The following is a 21,383-nucleotide window of genomic DNA, read 5'->3' as shown; positions in this document are numbered from 1 at the left end:
GATACAATCTAGACTAGTAAAATAAATACATTGTGATACAGCGTGATAGTAACTGTGGACGCCCCACAGGTGTTTGTCCGAGCGTATTAGAGGATGAAGCAGGAGAACAGCTGCACAACGAGATCCTAATACATACTGACAACTTTAGCTGCACGGCTTCAAACCCATTGGTGTCCGTTCCTCTGTCTGTAGATTCAACTGTCATCAAACCGTATACAAAACCTTCCAGGTGTCTTTGTGATGGAGCCGTCAGTCACTCTGCAGTCTGTACATTTCCCGCGTTATTTTTTTATTAAAACGACTTCCCGTGTTACTAAAAACTCTGCCGGGTCACCTCGGTCCACCCCATCCCCGCTTTGTCTCTGCTGAATAATGACCTAATTTCTGGGGCTCGCAGAGTGGTCCTCCGTCCTCTAAGGTAGAGGTGGACCAATAAGCGGCCCTCCAGCTGTTGTGGAACTACACATCCCAGCATGCTCTGCCACAGTTTTGCTATTTGGCCATGCAAAAACTGTTGCAGGGCATGCTGGGATGTGTAGTTCCATCACAGCTGGAGTGCCGCTTACTGAACACCCCTGCAAGGTCTGTCCTTATTCTGTACATTATGACCAATTTTAGAAGGCTCTTTGCAGTTTAACCAATAACCCAAAAAGGGGATTTACCAAGCTAATGTAAGCTCTCACAAGCAGGGCCCTCTCTCCTCATGTACTTTTTCTTCTTAAGGTGCGTACACACAGGCATTTATCGCTGGCAATATGGTCGCTGAGCGATATTTCATGCTCTACCATCCACTAGGGTAGGCATGTCAAAACTATGGCCCTCCTGCTGTTGGGAAACGACAACTCCCATCATTCCTTGACACAATTTTGCTATTAGGGAGTGCTAAAACTATGGCATGGCATGCTGGGATTTGTAGTTCACAACAGCTGGAGGGCCACAGTTTGGACATGCCTGCACTAGGGCATGGAGGTGACAATATAATAGTGGGAGAAGCAGAGCGAGGCACCAAGCCCGAAGCATGGTGAGCGCAGCGGTGCAGTTTTTCAGTGTCTATGTCGACGGGGAAAAAAAAAGTGAAAATAACCTCATTGACCTTTTGACTGTTGACCTTACTAAAGTGGATTTAATGCTTGTGTTGACCCATACCCGTATTCTGTACCCTTGTGGCACCATGTAAATAATAATGGGAAATTTCCTGAATTAAAATAAAACAAAAGAAACCTAAAAGACAATTCACTTTTATACACAGTCTGCCATTATTATACAATTGTTTCCTCTTGCTAAAGTGATTTGCCGTGCACACTGACTTTGAGAATTTCCACTGTTGCCAGGTGCGTTTTACAGCGGACTGCCAGTAACTTAGAGATGGCAACCAAAGTTAGTGTGACCTGTAGAAGGTCTCTGTCATAACATAAAGCTGTTTCACTCCCTCAGTACCAAGTATGTTGGTACAGCCAGGAAAGCATACACCATACAAACATTAAACACTTATCACAAATGTTACCTAGGATACCGCGGGCCATGGTCCAATGCTTTCTATAGAGGATAGTGGTTGGCTAATATTGCTCCTGTCATGAAATAAAATGTGGTCTCTTCCAAACTGCTCCCATTCAGACTCTGTGTGATTTAGAAGTAACTCTTCCTGTCTGCAAATGTTTGCCAGTTGCCGATGTTTTAATAAGAACTTGTGCATTTTTAACGGGTTCCTGGGTTTCAGGCGTACTGGCGCTCCTGTGCTGCAATGCTGGGACATGTGTTGGAACAAGCGTTCAAAGATGATTATATGGTGAATCTCGTCAGAGCTCCTGAGATACCAGGTTAGAAAAGGTCTTTTCACATTTCTCTCATTCAATGACACGGTTTATTTCTCAGAGAACTATATTATGTGTGTACTTTTTTATTTTTATTGTCATACTTTTAATATTTACCTGTTTGTTTAAAATATAAAAAGCATCACACACATATATTTTTCTTTATTTTTGCATAATGCTTTAGAACAGGCATGTCCAACGTTGGCCCTCCAGATGTTGTGAAACTACACATCCCAGCATGCTCTGCAATAGTTTTAGCATTCTCTAATAGCAAAACTGTGGCAAAGCATGCTGGGATGTGTAGTTTCACAACATCTGGAGGGCCAACGTTGGACATGCCTGCTTTAGAACAATAATATTGTAGTTCTAAAAAAATAAGAAAAAAAATTGGGTTTAATATAGTGGTTCCTAAAGGTGTGTACAGATGGGCCGATGTGGGGAATAAAGATAGGAGATAAGACCAACTGTGTTGGACAAATGGGGCTCATCATCTGCATTTGTTTCCTAAAGGCCGCCATACACTAAGCGACTTCTCCGAGGAGAGTCACATCCAATACCCCCACAAGCTGCCCGGCGGCTTCCCAGGAGGCTCACATACGATTTTGCGCTTGCTGTGCCATTTTTACATGTGATTTATTGCATAGAAAGACTTTAGGGTGGCCCCAGATATAAAGTCATTTTGATTGATGCCAGTCGATTATATCTTCACTAGATTTTTCTAAATGGCTCCTGAATTCTGCGTTATTATATTACATTCTATTTTTCTTAAGAAAAGACGAGAAAAAAAACTACTACAAAAAAACATCCTAAAAGCAATAGCTTAAACTGCACAGTTTATACTGCCCAATATCAGAGGTTTTATCTGACACCCCCAGGCCCTGAGGTCTTATTCCCCATACACACTGTGCGACTCATGTCAGAGTTGCTCAGTTTTCTCATCTGAGCTGCTTATGTACAGGGCAGCGATGAGCAGTGAGCGCCGCTATGCGCTCCCGCATCATCAGTGCCGGCCGCCGTATTACCAGCAGATGAGCAGCTTTGTGGATGGCTTTCCATAGCGCTGTGCTATGGAAAGCCATCCTCTCCCTGCTGACAGCGCCGGGCAGGGGGAAAGCCGCTCATTGTGTAAGCACTGAGCAGATTTCCCCCCAGCGCTGACAGCGGTTGTTGCTGAGCAAAATCCCAGTGTGAATGGACCTTTAGGGGAAAAAGGCGCATGCTTGGATTTAACACCCCCCCAGCCTTTAACAGACTCCTCATTCCAGATTTTTGGTAAATTTTACCAAAGCTTCTGAAAATGAAGAAATAAAGAGTTGATCTCGCCCATAGAAATGCAATCGAGAAATGATTGACTGAATCTGCGCTTTTTAATTTTTTGAAGACCTTTTCTTCTCTAAAGCAGGATATACACTAGACGACTAGGGGCATTGTCCATATAAATATATTAGCGGCACATGCTAATATGGTAAAACGGTATTGTGCACTGACGTTACCGGGAACCGCTGAACATGTGGGTTGGTGGCTATGTAGCCAAACTCAACCTTCATGTTCACAGCAGACGGGGAGGAGGGGGTAATTAATGATGTGCGGGAGCACGAATCATTAACGATATTAAGTGTACACGCTGAACGATATCGGTAAACGGTATTGTTCAGTGACTTAACCAGAACCCGCTGAATATGTGGGTTGGTGACTATGTAGCCAAAGTCGACCTGCATGTTCGCTGCAGGGGGGGGGTGAGGTTGTTAAAAATATTAAGAGTAAACACTAGACTTTTCTAAGCCCTTCTGAGCGATCGGTTATCATTTCCCATCTAGTAGGTAGGCGCTTTAGATTACTTGAGTGCATCAAAGATATTTGCGGTGTTTCCGGCTGGGCCAAGCTCTCCACCCCCCCCCCCCCTTACCCTTGCCGCTTCTGTTTGCTGCTTTATCTCCTAGGTACAGTAGATGGCTACTCCGTACCTTTACCTTGCTCTTTTGTCTATATTCTATTTTCTTTGTTCTGTCTTCAGAGATACAAAACAACTCCATGAGTCTTAACAACTTGATGTGATTATTTTTCCATAGACAGGCATCTTATTATGCTCTTTTATTATGTACTGTTTGCTTGTTGCTGATTGTTTATATAGTTGTTTGTGTGTCATTTACATAATGCATCTCTTCCTCTGAATAATGTATTGTTTAAAAAAAAAAAAAATGGGAAAAAAAAGAAGAAAGGGAAGACGAGACAAAAGGAAGAGAGGTGACGACAGTACGGGGTTAGGGGAAGAATGTAGTAAACACAAGCATATTACAAGACAATATAAGTAGAACGGTTAGGGACGGCGTGAACTAGATAGAATATATAAACCCTTTGAGTACCAACATCTCTGAGTTGCGCAAAATATCCGCTATAAATGGTAAATTCACTTGGCACTCAAAGGGTGGTATTCAATGCGGCTGGAGAGCGGGTTAAATGGTGGGGATCACCGAAAACAAGCGACCCTCGCCGTTTATCTCCCGCGCCGGCCGCTCACCTTATTCTACGTTACGGGGGAATCCTCGTTGTCAGATGACAGGAGGATTCCCTCAAACAGAGAGACTCGCAGCTAATGCAGGGAGCCCGTTGCATTTAGCCACGAGCCTCGCTGTTTTAGTGGTCGAATACGCCGATTTCCCCCTCGCTCCAAAAAGCTAGCTTGGGGGAATCGGCGTATGCAAGGGGTCAGTGTAATACTGACCGTGCGAGCTGTCACAGCTCGCCCTCCGCATTGCATACTGGCCAAAGGGTTAAGAAAAAATATATAAAACTTGTAATGTTCTTTAAAATTATTTAATCTTTTCTACAGTTCAGAATAAAGACACAATTTAAATACACAATATGCTTTCGAACTTATTACTACACTTCATAGAGGTCAGAAATATTACTCATTGTGTGTGGATTTCATGAATACAGAGAGTGGGGGAAATTTACTAAGATGTGTATTCTACTTCACATGTGATGTTGCTGTGGGCAACCAATCAAAATGTACTTCTTATTTATTTAGCACCCTCTAGAACAGGCATGTCTATCGTTGGCCCTCCAGATGTTGTGAAACTACACATCCCAGCATGCTTTGCAATAGTTTTAGCATTCTCTAATAGCAAAACTGTGGCAAAGCATGCTGGGATGTGTAGTTTCACAACATCTGGAGGGCCAACGTTGGACATGCCTGCTCTAGAAGATAGAGGACAGGATCGGATTGATTGCCCATATAACATCACATATGAAGTAGAATTCACATCTTAGTAAATCCCCCCCCCCCAGTGATGGGTCTTGTTCCTTTACATGGATATACAATATTTTGAAGCTGTCTAAATATCGGTCCATGCTTCATAAAGGCCCCCACATACAGCACGATATTCAGGCATTTTCTGAGCGATTCTAACAAATCGCTCAGAAAATGCCTGAAGATGCATGTAAATCGCTGTGTATATAGCCCACACAGCGATTTACATGCGCGCACCCGCCGTTCTGAATCTGTCATAGATTCAGAACGGACGGGCTGTACAATTCAGAGCAGTCGCTCAGAAAGCTCCTGCTCATCTCCCGCATGTGTGGCTGCGGGCAGATGAGCAGGGCCGAGCGACTGCGGACGCCGCAGACCTGCCGCACCCCGCGCCGCAGAACCCGCCACCGCCACCCCTGACCCCCCTCCCCCACCAGCTGTAGCACCCATCGCCACCCCCACCTCACCTCTCCTCTCGGCGGCAGCGGGGCGGCAGCGCGGCGGACATGTTAAAAAAAAATAAAAATAAATTTAAATTTCAAAATGGCCGCGGCCAGCCAATCACGGCTCGCCGCGTCATTGCCCCGCCCCCTAGAGCTGGCTATATTAGCCAGCTCGAGACGGGGTAGGGGCAGTCAGTCCGACGGCGGAGAAGGAGAGAAGAGCTCCTGAAGTCCTGGGAGGCGCGGCCAATGCAAAAGAGCTTAAAAGGCCGCCGCCCCCAGGTGAAGAACACAGATGAAGAGGCAGAAGCCCTGGGAGGCGGCAGCCATGCAAAAGAGCTTAGGCGGCTGCCGCCCCCAGGTGAAGATGCCGCAGAAGCCCTGGGGGGCTGAGCTCCCCTGGGTGAAAAAAGAAGAATCAGATTAATAAAATATTTTAAAACCAGTGTTTGTGTGTTTTATTTTAATATTTCCTTTACAGGGGGGCTATAGGTACCGGCGGGCCTTTAATGCCCCACATGCTGGTACCTGTGGTTCTCCCAAGTACCAGCATGTGGGGCAGGCTTGCTGGGACCTGTAGTCCTACTGTAAAAGACAATATTACTGTTAAACAAGCAATCAACCCTGCACCCACCGCCCAGGGGTGCAGGGGATAGCCCCGGGCTGCAGCCCAGGCCTGGGGTGTCCTGGAGAGGGGGGACCCCCTTATTTGGGGGGTCCCCACCTCCCCAAAAACTCCCGGCCTGGGCTGACTAGTTAGGGTGGGTAATGCTTTGGCCACGGGACACCATCAATCGTGTCCCCTGGCTATGGCATTACACCCCCTGCTAGTGGAGCCTGGTGCTGGTCTCCGAAATACGGGGGACCCCTATTCATTTTGTCCCCCCGTATTTTGGAAACCAGGGCCAGCTCAAGAGCCTGGTGCTGGTCCCCAAAATCCGGGGGACCCCACGCACTTTGTCCTCTGGATTTCGGGAACCAGGACCACTCAAAAAGCCCGGGGCTGGTCATGCCTGGGGGGGGGGACCCCATGCCATTTTTTTTATTTTACAAAATGATTGTATGACAGGACGAGACGCTGGTCCCCGGGCTTGGTAAGTATTTTTTTTTTATGTCCGTTTCCACTGTACCACCAATGTTAAAAAGTTTGCATATGGGGGGGTCGGTCGGTGCAGGGGGAACCACTAGCCACCAATGATTAACTTTTTTTTGGGGGGGGGGGGGGGGGCAGTATTAGAGGGAGGTGAAAGAATACTTATTAAAGAAAAATAAGTAATGTTCAGTAATAATAACATTTTTGTGATGAAGTGCAGTGTTGTACTTCACTTTCTGTGACAGATTTGAAATCTCCCGTGCTGAATCTCCCAATTTGAATCTCTGACACAAATCTCTCGGTATGTGGCTCATTGGGGCAGATGTATGATCCGTCGTTATGGGGGAGAAGGGTATCAGCGCACGTTATGTGCACTGATACCGCTTCTCCCCCATGTATGATCGTGCCGGGATGCGGTAATGGACAGGGGCGCTATGCTCCCCTGTCCATATCGGCGCTGCTATCAAAATGATAGCAGGCCGAATGTATGAACGGTCAGCATCGCTGACCGTTCCGCACGAAGCCGGGTTTGGCTTCGCCAGCATCAGGCTGGCGAAGCCCTATCTAAACAGCAGGGACAGCGCTGTCCCTGCTGTCAGCTGTGGGCTGCGCTGGGGATCTCGCGTGAACAGCGAGATCCCGCGCATGCCCAGTGCGGCCGGCCGGGGGACAGGAGATAGCGCATCAGTATTAACTGATGCGCTATCTCCAGAAAGGGACATCGCTGAAGGGGGGAGTTAACGCTCCCCCGCTTCGGCAGACAAGATGTTAATACATCTTGTCGATGTCCCTTCCTGCTTCGCCTCGCTATTGATGCGAAGCAGAAAGTATCATAGCGGCGCGATAAGCGCTGCTATGATACATCTGCCCCATTGTCTGAAATGAGCCACAAGAGTGAAATCTCTTGTGCTGAATCTCCCGTTATGTATCTCTGGCACACATCTCTGCGTATGTAGGGCCCTTAAGAATTGTCCATGAAATTAGTTTGGGTTCATCTAAACCAGGCGCATATAATCTGCAGCCCTCCAGCTGTTGTGAAACTACACATCCCAGCATGCCTTGCCATAGTTTTAGCATTCCCTAATAGGCAAACTGTGGCAAGGCATGCTGGGATGTGTAGTTTCTCAAAACCTGGAGGGCTGCAGATTGGACATGCCTGATCTAAACCATCCGGATATTTCCCCCTTAAATGAAACCCCACTTTTTATTTTTTTTATTTTTTTAATCAAATAATGTAAATTTGTACACTTTTTGGTATATACTCTTTCTATTTCGTCATATAGGGAAGTTACAAGTTTTTTTTTTAAGCCTATCCCTCTTTGTAGCTCTTCTGGGCAATATAGTTTTTAATATCGCTTACTGTGTATGCTCAATATTGTTAACAATGCGCCATCAGTCTTCTGTACATGCATTTAACTATATCATCAACGACGGAGCTGGCACCTGATAACGTCATTGAACAGTACCGTACAGTGTGTATGCTCAATATCGTTTGCCTGCGGTACCGGGGAAGGATCCAAGGGAACATAGTTAATGACCTGGCATAATTTTTGCAAATCCTATATTTTCTGGCATGTGTACCTATAATTTTTAGTCCTTCGAGAGCCAACATCTCTGTGAGAGATGCGCAAAATATCCGCTAAAAAATGTCAGCTTACATTTGTTATATAAATTCAAATACATTTTTTTATGTAAAAAAAAAAAAAAAATAGTTCTATTTTCTATATAAGGGAAACGTTACAGGACATTATGATAAATACTTGCCAATTTTCACACCAATTTTGACAAATTCACCTGGCACTCAAAGGGATAATGATCACAATTACAGAATAAGTGATTCGCCGGCACATGCATCTTTAAGGAATTATTTGTGACATAAGTAACTTTCTCAGAATATGATTATTTGTCTCTTGGGGCAGTATTCAATGAAAAAAATTTGCGGTGCATGGCGAGAGATTTTTTTCTCTCGCCATGCACTCGCCGTGTTCCGGAGGGCTCGCTGCCTCTCCTGCTCGCTCTATTCAACGTGGTTAAGACTCGCCGCGAGTGGCGGCGAGTCTTAACCCCAGGGAGCTGGCAGGGAGCCGTGGGACGGTGGCAACCAGGGAGATTAAAGTCTCCCTGGCTGCCCCAGAACATATGTGGAGGGGAGGTGGGCTCCCCGGGACCCAGGCAGCACAAGCTGCCCCCCCCCCCCCCTATAGCCAGCGGGGGACCCAGTATTCACTGCACCCGATCGTGCATATGTAATGATCGGATGCAGTGAATATATGAATATCTAATGAGCGGCTCGAGCGCTCCGGCCCCCTGCTGGCTGCTCGGTGTAAAAAAAAAAAAAATTACATTTTTTTTAAAAAATTAAATATATATTCATGTGCTATAAGCACATGAATAAAAATAACATGCCCCTTCACAGAAAAAAAACCTGATTTTTTTGACACCAAAATTAAAAAAAAACCTTTTAGTTTAAAAGTTAGCTTTCCAGCTCTCCATGAAAAGATGGAGAATTGCTACAAGGAGAGAGACGGCGAAAATCACTTAGAAAGACGGCGAATATTTCACATTGAATAGGGTTGCTCGCTTTTGGAGAGCAAAATTCTCTGTCCAAGGCGAAAAAAGCACAAATTCGCCATAAAACAGGGCGAATTTTTCTCATTGAATACTGTCCTTGGTCTTCAGATATGTGCGCTCTCTTAAAGATGTTTAAAGAAAGTTTTTTGTTTTTTTTTATAGTAAAGAAGTGGACGGTACCTGCTATAATATTGTTGAAGTGAAGTTTATGGTGTTAGGGAACATTAGGGTCTGTAACACATGAATCAAGCTTTAAGAATGCCCTTTTAAATAAAAATATTGGTTACAGTTTTATATTGGAAGCTAATACTGAATATAATTTATTATTTTTGGGCTATCCAATTCTAGTCTGTGTTTTTTTTTTTTTTTTAAATGCGAATTAAGGTCAAGTTTTCAGGTGATAAAACATGGGATCCGGTAGAACTTTCTGTCCCCAGGGGTTTCCACGGAGTCGAACCATGATCCGCTATACAGATGTGTCCTCATACGTCTTCCCTCCAATATATGGTTTGTAAAGTGAGATGCATGAGTGAGCCAGCAGTTCCCGTTCACCTCAGCTAACGTCTGGTTGCTAGTGCTTCATCAGACCTTGCTGATTAAAATGTGGTATTCCCATATTCTGAGTGTGACTGGCTGGTTATGTCTGCACACGGTACGTGTTCGTGTTTTCCAGGAACACAGCATTTCGTATGCAAGTACAGCCACGCAGAGGCGTAACTAATAATTGTGCGCCCCCCTGCCGAAAATGCAGGGGGGCGCCCCCCCCCCTAAAAAAAAATAAAAACAAGCAGCGGGGAGCCGTGGCGCACGCGGGGGGGGGGATTGATGGGAGAGAGCGTGCGTGTGTGTGTGTGTGTGTATTTTACCTTGGGCCGCATCCGTCCGCGCCGGGTCCCGGCTCTCCCGGCTACTGCTGCTAACGAAAGTGACACTTGGAAAATGGCTGCCCCCATACAGCAGACGAAAAACTGTCTGCGGTATGGGGGCAGCCATTTTCCAAGTGTCACTTTTTGTATCGGTGAGAGCAGCGCTGCGGCAATAGCCGGGAGAGCTGGGACCCGGACGGTGCACACAGGCAGCCAGACAGTGACTCGTCCCGCAGCCCCCCCGGCGCCCACATACCCTCAGCGCCTCCCCGCTACGGCGGGGGCTGCGGGATGATAGTTACGCCTCTGCAGCCACGGTCCCACTGATGTGCAGCAGTAGTCGGTGCGATAGGGAATAGGAGGGGACTCCGGCGGTGCCGCTGCTGCAAATCCGTATGTACCGGCAGCCGGTTTTTAGTTATGGGGTTATGCTGTGTTGAAGAGGTGCACTCAGCACCTGCCTCCTTGCAGCTGCAGCATCAGCTTCCAGACTGTGTCCCTTTGCGTTCCCTGTCCCCTGCGTGTAGGCGGTCCCAGTCACGCGGTCTCCTGTGAGTGACAGCGTGCCCAGCGAATCGTAAGCCAGCATTGTGAGGGAAGCCCACACTGCGCTTGTGAGGAGAATGACAGTGCAGCTGGTGTGACGGGGAGAGCTGTCAGTGCACCCTGTGAAGTTGCCTGAGACTCGGCTTACAGACCCGCTGAAGGGGAGAGAGTGGCCCTGTCAATCACCGCCTCAGAGTTCATATCTAGCACCGCAGCACTAGCCCCGCTATAAGCCCTCACAGACCAAGACCGCTACTAGCCTGTACTCTGTGCAGACTTCAAGCCTGCTGCATAGACCTCCATCTATACGGTCATCATCCAGCTGCAGGATACCTATAAGTACCTGTACCATACACCTGTGTACACCTGCCTGTTATACAGTATATGGGCCAGATTCTCTAAGCTTCAAAAGTGAATCTCCCTGACACTCCCCACTCTGTGCACATTGCCTCTTCTAATATTCACTCCCCTCTTCTAAACACTCGTGAGCTCTTTCCTTACTTTTCTACTTGTACTTTCACATCCACATCCCACCACCAATATAAAAACCACAAACATCCACCTTCTAATCTTATTAGCTGGTGACATATCACCAAACCCAGGCCCCAACCACCTGTCCCACTCAGATTTAACTGGTTCCAATCCTTATTGAAATTCAGCTAACCTCATAAATATCACATGCCTCCCACCACACACCAAACAACTTAAATGTGCCCTATTGAATGCACGCTCTGTTTGCAATAAATTAACATCCATCCATGACCTCTTCATCTCTCACATCTTCAACCTGCTGGCCATTACAGAAACCTGGCTCACACAATCAGACGGGTGTGGTATGCTATTCCGACAGTCGAGATCCCGACTGGCCGGACTCAGACAGCGTGGCCAGTGCAACAAAGCCCCTTGCTTGAAGTTCACTCTATTAGGATTTTTTCCCCTTTCTCTCTGCGTGTTGCTGCTATCTATCGCCCACCTGGGCTTCCCAAAACTCAATTTCTGGAAGATTTCTCTACCTGGCTCCCCCACTTCTTATACTCTGACATCTCCACTATCATCCTGGGTGACTCCAATATCTCTATTGACAGTCTACAATCTCCGCTCTCTAACTTCCTCTCTCGACCTCTCCTAGTGGTCTGACTCCTTTACTCATGAGAGAGGCCACTCTCTTGACCTTGCTTTCACCATTCTGTGCCCAGTCTCTGATTTTACTAACTCTCTCTGATCATAATCTCATTACCCTCTCGCTCTCCTCCGTTACCCCAAGCTCACTGACACAGAACTCATGCAAGCCTACTCTAACCAACAGAAATACTAATGCTATTAATTTTCCACAACTTTCCACCTCTCTTCAACAACCGCTCTCACCAATTTCTTGATGCCCTTGACAAAGTGGCTCCAGCTTCCCACGCAGGCTTAGATGCCAGCCATGGCACTCGAAAATAACAAGACAACTACAAAATCAGTCACGTAAAGTAGAACGCCAATGGTATAAATCTTGTAATCTGGGTATATATATATGACTATCTACCACTCCTACTGCAATGCTTTGGACACTGCCAAACAAACATACTTCCAATCTCTCATCTCTTCTCATGCCACCAACCCTAAGGGGCTTTTTAACACATTTAAATATCTTCTGTACCCTCCCCCTGCTTCTCCACCAGCTACCACCAGTGCACAAGAACTTGCCTCCTACTTTAAGAACAAGATTGATAACACCCGAGATGAAATTTTATGCTCTTCTGCATCCTTTAACCTACTTACTTCCCCACCTGAACCCTCTGGCACTTGATTCAATTGACTCATTTGAGCCCACAACTGAAAATGAATTATCCACACTCTTCTTATCCTCCTACTCCACTACCTCTCCTCTTGATCCTATACCTGCTCAAGGCATTAAAACTCTCTCATTTGCTTATCCCAAGGACCCTTCATTCCTCCGCTTCTATAATCTGTCCCTTCAGGACCCTTCATTCCCCCACTTCTGTAATCTGTCCCCCTTGGAGCCTTTGCTGATTGGTGTAACATCGCTAATGTATTAATGCACATCCACTGCTGGTTAAAGCGCAAATGGTGTCAAAAATGATAATCCTTTATAACCTAGATTGTTATGTAATACAATGTAGTCAGAGTATTTGTCAATGATTAAAAGTGAAATTAGTAAAAAAAAAATTCCTATGTCAGACAGCTGTAATAATGATTATATCACTTAGATTATTCTTTTTTTTTTTACTTATGAATTTTCCAATATAAATTACAACTTAAATAAAAGGGAAGAAAATAATAAACGTATGTGGCCATGTAGGGATAAGCGAGGCGTTCGCCCTGCGGTAATTAGTGTGGTTATTACAGCGCGGTAATGAAACAAGCTATGTAATGACTTAGTAATTAGAGGGCTAGCGTAAGGTGGGCAGTGCCAGAGACTGAAAATGACACATTGTGATCTCATTACACAGCCTATACACAGCATCTGTCATAGTGAGACCTCGGCCTGGCTGGCTTTATAATTACACGTACCAGTTGTTTGTGTGTTTGCAGTGTTGTGATATTTTTCTTGCTAATCGTCACGTCTCCTATTGTCGATGTGATCAGGGGGTCGCAGGATCAGTCCTTGTTTCCATTATAAGCTTCTTTTTTTTTTTCTCACCCTAAGCCAGGCATGTCCAAAGTCAGGCCCGGGGGCCAATTGCGGCCCGTGCTGTCATTTCAAGCGGCCCGCAGCCTCCAGCTGGAAGTGGGCAGAGCATCAGGTGGGAAGCACAGCACAGGACACTAAAGGTGGGGCCCCGGCAAGCATGCCTTTACCTTGCTGTCTGCTGCAGTGAGGAGGTGCCGGCCGCCACAGTCAGATGTGTTTGGCGTCCTACCCCTGCTGCTGCAATTGTATATCACCCTACTCCACAATCACAGTGACAGCAGTGTTTGGGGATGGGGGCAGCAAGGGGGAAGCTTGCTCCCGTAACATGCAGAGCGGAGGAGGGCAGCAGCGGGAGCCCAAGCATCTCCTGTCCTTGCAGTGCCTGCTTTGCCTCTCCTTCCTCTGGCTCACACAAGGGGCTGGGAAACATACAGAGAAGGGAGGGGGCAGAGTGGGGGACATACAGTGAAGGAGGGTCAGGCTGGGGGACATACAGCGAATGGAGGCAGTGATGACTATTGAGAGAGGTGGGAGTAGGAGCAGGCTGGGGGACATACAGTGAATGGGGGCAGAGTGGGGTACAGAGTGAATGGGGGTCATACAGTGAATTGGGGGCAGAGTGGGGTACATAGTGAATGGGGGTCATACAGTGATTGGGAGTTATACAGTGTAGGAGGGTCAGGCTTGGGGACATACAATGAATGGAGGCACTGATGGACATTGAAAAGGGGGGCAGGCTGGGGGACAGAGTGAATGGGTGCAGAGTGGGGAACATACAGTGAATGGGGGCAGGCTGGGGGACATACAGTGAATGGGGGCAGGCTGGGAGACATAGAGTGAATGGGGGCAGAGTGGGGGACCATTCTGATGTGATTAATGATTCAAAGAATGTCAGGCAGAATGGTCGGCTCCCACACATTTACACTTCACCAAATCTGGCCCTCGCCGAAAAAAGTTTGGCCACCCCTGCCCTAAGCATTTCTATATTCTGGTATATATGTACGGTCAGCAGACATGGCGTATGGCTGGGAGATATCCATCATATTTGGTGTTTATGGAGTTTCCCCGCAGAGGCACTCTTCCATTTCAACATTTGGGGCAAATACAGCACTCTGGCATCTGCCCCAAGACTCCTCTGTGCATTGGATGGATGCGCATCCATTCACCTTCACCCGGCATTGCTGCTCAGTCTGCATAGCAGGGTAGGCCGCAGTATGGGGACTGTGTTCCCCGACTGCTCGTAGGACACTGCAGTTCGGAAGTATAAAGTTTTCCAATGCTGTAAACAGGACCTGGATCAAATTACCTGTTTTACTGGTTTGCATTGCACCCTTTACCCAGGTCCTTCTTGGGTCAAACCCTGCTGCAACCTGGGTTTGATGCCTGGGTCACTGCATCCGGGTCATTGTATGTTCCCATGCAGGAAAACGGGTTTATGAAGGCAGTGAAAAAGGGTGGTTCTCGACCTCAAGTACCCCCCACAGTGCACGTTTTCTAGGTCACCTAGTAGGTGCGCAGGTGCGCTCATTTTTCACATTTTAAAAGATAGACAGGTGGAGCTAATTATTTCACTTGTGATTCCGGGAGGAGATGTGGAAAACCTGCACTCTCGGAGGTACTTGAGGACCGAGGTTGAGAACCACTGCACTAAATGCCCTTTGTCTAATTTATACTTGGGATCCATGTAAGATGCACAGGCCTCTGTCTTGCAAGATACCATAAGAAAAATAGTTAGATATTCTTGTTTATGAGACCTGAACTGTTTTATGTCTTTAAAAAGTCCTATAGAGAGAGAGAGGTTTTGTGTGATCGCACTTGGTTAGAACAGTAATAAACCGCAAGTAAATTGGTAATACCATACTGCGCTGCTGGTGGGGTAGATGTGATGCACAGAGACATATACCCCCTTTCCACTGCCACAATAACCCAGGTTATTACTGGGAATGATAGGGTCAATAATGGTGCCAATCACTTAACGCATTTCTCAGCCTCAGGCACTGGCCGTTTCATCAGAAGGAAGCTCTTTCCTTTTGAAACGGCCAGCCTGACGCGTTTCAAAGCCGAAAAGGCTGTTTATAGCAGTGAAACGCATCAGTGAAATGTATAGCACCCCAACAGGATACCATTTCTGCATCTCACAATTCCAGCATCTCTGAACTTTTGTCTGATCCAGCCTGTTTGACCTTGGTACCATTGGACCATTCAATAAACTGTTTCAATCAGTTATTTAATAGCAGGGGTTATCCCGTCTGTGCCGGCTCCTCCTCTAGGCCCTGCACATACCATGTTTAATATTAACAAAGTTTAGCACATGCGACACCGGTATTAGAACCCCTGACCTATTGCACTGGTCACCTTACTGATGGGGCTATTTGCTCCTGCATGAGAATTTTAAGGCTTATGGGGTTATTGAATTTGTGCTGATAGATCCCGACAGCATTGAAGTGTCAGATCCAATTTTTCCAATGATCTGTTTTGTTGGAAACTGCCGCGGATTGTTTAATTATTGCCCGTTTTTCGTCAATGGACAGCCGATCCACGTACTTTCCTACACTCGGCAGCCGCAACATTGAATTCCCACTGTCGCATTACTGTCTGATGACCCCCTAGGGTCTCTCTAAAGGCCCATACACACTAGAAGATTTTCCTTTCAAAACACTTTGCCAAAATCTCTGATAGATATATCTGTCACCAAAGTAGTGCTTACACACTGAGCTATTTACATAATAGTCGGGGTTTGAATTACAATGGTTGGAGCAGGGGCCATTGTTTTCAGTGCATTCCTGTTCTTTGTGCCTGATTCAGAACGGACAGCTGGGCTGCTTATATTAGGAGCCCAACAATCAAGTAAACTCCACCCCGCACCACCCTGACCGGGCAAAATACCACCCATGTGCATGGCAAACATTTAATTTGCAGCCGTGCATGTAGGGAGAAATCCATTCACTTTGACAGCAATGTATATGTTATGCCATAAAAAATATACATTGGGGGGCAGTGGCGGTGGTAATATATACATTGCTGGCCTGTGAAAAATTGAAGGCATGGCTTTGTTGGACAGGGGACTATGCACACCATATTGCCCATTACACATTATACCACATACTGTAATGCCCATTACACAATGTCACACACCGTAATGCCCGTTACACAATATGTCACACACAGTAATTTCCATTACACAATATGTCACACACCATACAGGCTCCGTGCCAGGGGTAACATGCACAGTGCCAGGGGTAAGCTACTGTGTACCCTGCACTGTGCAGTAAAGGAGACAGCCAGACAGAGTGGTGGGAAACCTGGCTATCTCAGAGCAGGTCTATGCATCCATTGTGTGGCTATTTCAATGATGACCGCTCGCAAGCCAATTGGAACTTGTAGCCCAGCAGCCTTTCGTGCATCGGTAGCTCTTGATTGGCTGTCGGGCCCCAAGCACCAATTGGCTCACGAGTCACGAGCCGGCGCATAAATTGAAATAGCCACGCCACAGACGGATGGACCTTCTCTGAGATAGCCGGTTTTCCCAGCTCTGTGCCCGGCTGTTTCCGTTAGCGATGTAGGCAGGGACAGACAGCGGTACAAAGTGAATGGGGGGAGGGGGGGCAGTGGTGCCAATAATATATACATTGCTGGCCTGTGCTAGCAATGTATATATCACTGGCTAATACATGATCATTGGTGCCCAGTGGTACCGATAATATATACATTGCTGGCCTGTGCCCGCAATGTATATATTACTGGCTAATAGATCATTGGTACTAATAACATATACATTGCTGGGATGCATTTATAATCCCGGCATTCATTTCGGCGGTTGGGATTTTGAACGCCGGGATTCCGAACGTCGGGTTTTCGTATCAAACCCACATTGCTTGCCTGTGCCTGCAATGTATACATTAATGGTACATTAATGTGGCGTACACACTAGGCGATGATGGCGCAAATATGAGCCATCATCGCTAGTGTGCTGGTAAAACCAGCAGATGGACCACCTCGCTGGCGATGATGCGTGAGCGCGCATCATCGCTAGTCGGGGATCGCTGGCCCATACACACTTGACGATTTTCAACTGAAAATCGTTAAGTGTGTATGGGCCTTAAGCCAGGCCTGGCCAACCTGTGGCTCTCCAGATGTAGTCAAACTACAAATCCCGTCATGCCTTGCCACCGTTTTCCTATAAGGGAGTGTTAAAACTGTGGTAAGGCATGCTGGGATTTGTAGTTTCACAGGTACTCTTTACCTAGCACGGCGCCCACGATCTTGATCGTGGGCATCGTGAGGTAAAAAATCGTGTCGGTCGCGTCGTATGCGGGCTAAAGATGCCCGCACGCGACGCGATGTCCACGATTTCCCATTGAAAACCATGTTAAACATGGACATCGGGTCGGTCGCGTCGCGGCCGGCCATAAATGTGCACACGATGGCCGCGACGCGATGCCCACGATTTGCCATAGGAATCAATGTTAAAAGGCCCGATGGACACGATTTTAATGTTAAATGGCTGAATGGACCCGATTTTACCATAGGAAACAATGTTAAATGGGCCTTAGAGCCCAAATACTTACCCTGAACTCTGAAATGGCCCCCCCAATTGTTTACGCCACCCCACGATCAACGTCAACCCGAAGCGTGGCGAGCGCAGCGAGCCCGCGAGGGGCGGCGGTACGCGTCCTCCGACCTTTTCATAGCCCCACTATCCACGTCGGCGTGGAGTTGAGAATAGAATAGTGTGGCGAGCGTAGCGAGCCACCGAGCCCGAAGCGTGGCGAGCGCACGCAGATACCTTCACAGCTATACGCGTCCCCTCGCGGGCTTCACAGGTGTCCGTGGCGACGCGGACACCTGTGAAGCCCGCGAGGGGACGCGTTTACCTGTGAAGGTATCCGCGTCCCCTCGCGGGGCTCGCTGCGCTCGCCACGCTTCGGGCACGGTGGCTCGCTGCGCTCGCCACACTATTCTATTCTCAACTCCACGCCGACGTGGATAGTGGGGGTATGAAAAGGTCGGAGGACGCGTACCGCCGCCCCTCGCGGGCTCGCTGCGCTCGCCACGCTTCAGGTTCACGTTGATCGTGGGGTGGCGTAAACAATTGGGGGGGCCATTTCAGAGTTCAGGGTAAGTATTTGGGCTCTAAGGGCCATTTAACATTGTTTTCTATGGTAAAATCGGGTCCATTCAGCCATTTAACATGAAAATCGTGTCCATCGGGCCTTTTAACATAGATTCCTATGGCAAATCGTGGGCATCGCGTCGCGGCCATCGTGTGCACATTTATGGCAGGCCGCGACGCGACCGACGCGATTTCCATGTTTAACATGGGTTTCAATGGGAAATCGCGGGCATCGCGTCGGTCGCGTCGCGGGCAGACATAAATGTACCCGCGATGCCCGCGATGGGCGCCGTGATAGGTAAAGAGTACCGTTTCACAACATCTGGAGAGCCACAGGTTGTCCTGTCCTGCTGTTAGCCATATGTAGATTTCCCACTTATAATTGCTGGGAGTTGTAGTTCCGCTCCAGATGACTAGCATAGGCTGTGAGTCCTGGTTGGCATGCCTCACAGTTTATGAACAAGTGATGAAGATAGTCTTGTTCAGTACGTACACGGCCTCCTAGCAAGGTAGATTAGTCTACACGAGACGACTTTTCATCTTCGAGTCTTCGTGCAGTCATGTCTGTTTTGTATCTTTATAATGAAAACAATAAACAGCATGTTATTAAGAATTGATGAAGCCTGCGACGCGGAGGCAGAATTATGGAACGGAATGCCATCCATTATTAATTAATGGCAGATTTACAAGCACAAGAAGAAACATGCGACAGTGCCAACATCATCTGCCATCCCCAAGCTTGTACTTTGAAAATTAGATGATTTTTTTTTTTTTTTTTTTTTTTTTACTTTCTTTGGGGTGTTGTAGTACATGTGAGAAATGATCAAGGCGCTTCAAATCATTTAATGTGTGCAATTTCTTCACTCCCTGTAAAAAAAAAATGTCCTTCTGTAAATAAACTTCACAGGTCTGGAGATTAAAGCGGAAGTCGCTAGTAATTTAGCTGTGTGTTCTGTATTTATGGTCTAGATCGGCAGCCTAGCTAAGGCCCCCCATACATTAGCCCGACTTGTCCTAGGGACAAGTCGGACCCGATTTCCCCGGCAGCTCCCCGGGAGGTTTCCATCATGATAAGGCACTTGATGTGCCAAGTTGTGCATATGATAAATCGCCATGAGATTTATCATATAAAACTCCGGGGGAGCTGCAGGGGGAGAGCGGGGTGAGGGACACTGGGGAGCAACAGGGGGGGAGCCGGGCATTGTAGCTGTCAAATAGGCAGCGGGCGGTGGTGGGGCGCTGGAGAGCCGGGCTGGGGACACAGGCAGCAGCGGGCGGGGGTGGACGCCGGTGAACGGAGCTGGCCGGGCGCAGCATGACCGGGAACGGGGAGAACGCTGCAAGAAAAAAAAAAAAACCATTACAAATGAATTGGAAGCCAGTGATTGGCTGAGAGCTCTCTCAGCCAATTGCTGATTGGCTGAGAGAGCTCTCTCAGCCAATCACTGGCTTCCAATTCATTTGTAATGGGGTTTTTTTTTCTTGCAGCGTTCTCCCCGTCCCCGGTCATGCTGCGCCCGGCCAGCTCTGTTCACCGGCGTCCACCCCCGCCCGCTACTGCCTGTGTCCCCAGCCCGGCTCTCCAGCATCGCCCTCCCCAGCGTCTGTCACCGCTGACGCTGCCCGCTCTCCCCCTGCCTGGCTCTGGCGTCCCCCGCCCGGAGGCTGCACATAAGATTTAGGAAATCTTATGTGCAGCCGGTCCGACTGCCCGACTCCGATCCGATGCGCACGGGACCGCGCATCGGATCGGTGGGGCTGTCAAACCATGCGATTTGGGCCGATTTCATGGCCCGATTCATCCGAATCGGGTGAAATCGTGCCCAAATCGTATAGTGTATGGGGGCCTTAACCGTTCCGTGGATGATACAAGAGAGTGGGTGGGAGGGGTCTGCACGAAAGATTGGAAATAAAGGTTTAAAAGGGGTAAGGAGATTGGGAAAGAACTGACTATAATGTTAAATAATTTATTGCTAACATCACCCTCAAGCTTATGCACTAAGCAGTGGCCTGAAGACACGTGATGGTCAGTGGTGCACCCCCGAGTAGAAATAAATTTAATTGCAAACAAGATGGGCGCTGTAGATTGCTTGGGTTCTGCTGAGCGACCATCGAATGATTATCTCCTTGCGGCCCATAGATTTGTAAACGGCCTAAAACCATACAGTTGTGTTATCTCGATAAGGCTATACAGAACCATACTGTGGAATGTGGTGGCAGATAAGAACCACTTGGTCCGTCTGGTCGTCTTCTTTTCTTTTTTTTTATCATTGTGGGAACCTCAACCCTCTGTGTTCCTTAGTTTTTTATATGTCAATTCCAAGCATGTTTAATATTGCTCTTAGTGTTCCCTCTAGAAATGAGGGCGGGCAGGGCGCCGCAGCACAAGGGGGGCAGACCGGGCCCGCCGACGTCACAATTGTGGGCGGTCCCGGGCAGCGACGTCATGAAAAGGGGCGTGCCCGGACCGCGTCGTCGTGAAAAGGGGCAGGCCCGGCTGGCGCCGTCACTAAAGGAGGCGGGGCCGGCACGCCGAAGTTACCGTGCTGCCGGGGAAGCGCTGGGAATCGCCGTCTAAGGCGGTGCTGCGCTTCCCCATGCACACAGCCAGGGCAGGCACCACGCTGTTTTAACGGGGCGCTGCTAGCAGGGCAGGGCGCACTTTGCCCTGTAAAAATCGGGCAGGGCGCAGCGCCCAGCTAAAACAGCCTAGCGGGAACACTAGCTCTACTGTCAATGGGCCAGCTTGAAAAGCGATAAAATGGAGTGATAAACCACCAGCCAATCAGCTCCTACCTGCCATGTCACTGAATACCGCTCATAGTGTGTGTGTCTGTGTCTGTGTTATAACGTTGGTATTATTGTCACAGGATGCTTATTCGGATAGGAACAGCTTACGCTTTTAACTAAGCTCCTCGCAGATTTGCTTGGTTGACCCCTCGACAACGGGAAAGACCTTTCAGTATAAGAATATAATTTTGCAGTGAGTTATTTTTAAGAACTGCTCATTTAGATTAGCGCATGAATAAAAGTAATTTGGGCTTCAATAGAT

At 47.7% G+C, this 21,383-nt stretch overlaps 1 protein-coding gene across 1 annotated transcript in view; it reads left to right on the top strand.

Annotated features, from left to right (window-relative positions):
* Positions 1-21,383, top strand: part of MRPL39 (mitochondrial ribosomal protein L39) — a 62,080-nt gene that overhangs the window by 19,665 nt on the left and 21,032 nt on the right. The window contains exon 4 of the mRNA XM_083171882.1: positions 1,718-1,817. Coding sequence (XP_083028008.1) covers positions 1,718-1,817 — 100 coding nt within the window. The remainder of the gene's footprint in view (positions 1-1,717; positions 1,818-21,383) is intronic.

Source organism: Crinia signifera, chromosome 2 (assembly GCF_055691185.1).
Source record: "Crinia signifera chromosome 2, ASM5569118v1, whole genome shotgun sequence".
Taxonomy (NCBI): domain Eukaryota; kingdom Metazoa; phylum Chordata; class Amphibia; order Anura; family Myobatrachidae; genus Crinia; species Crinia signifera.
Note: the sequence above shows the minus strand (reverse complement) of the source record. Positions and strands in the feature narration are given on the sequence as shown.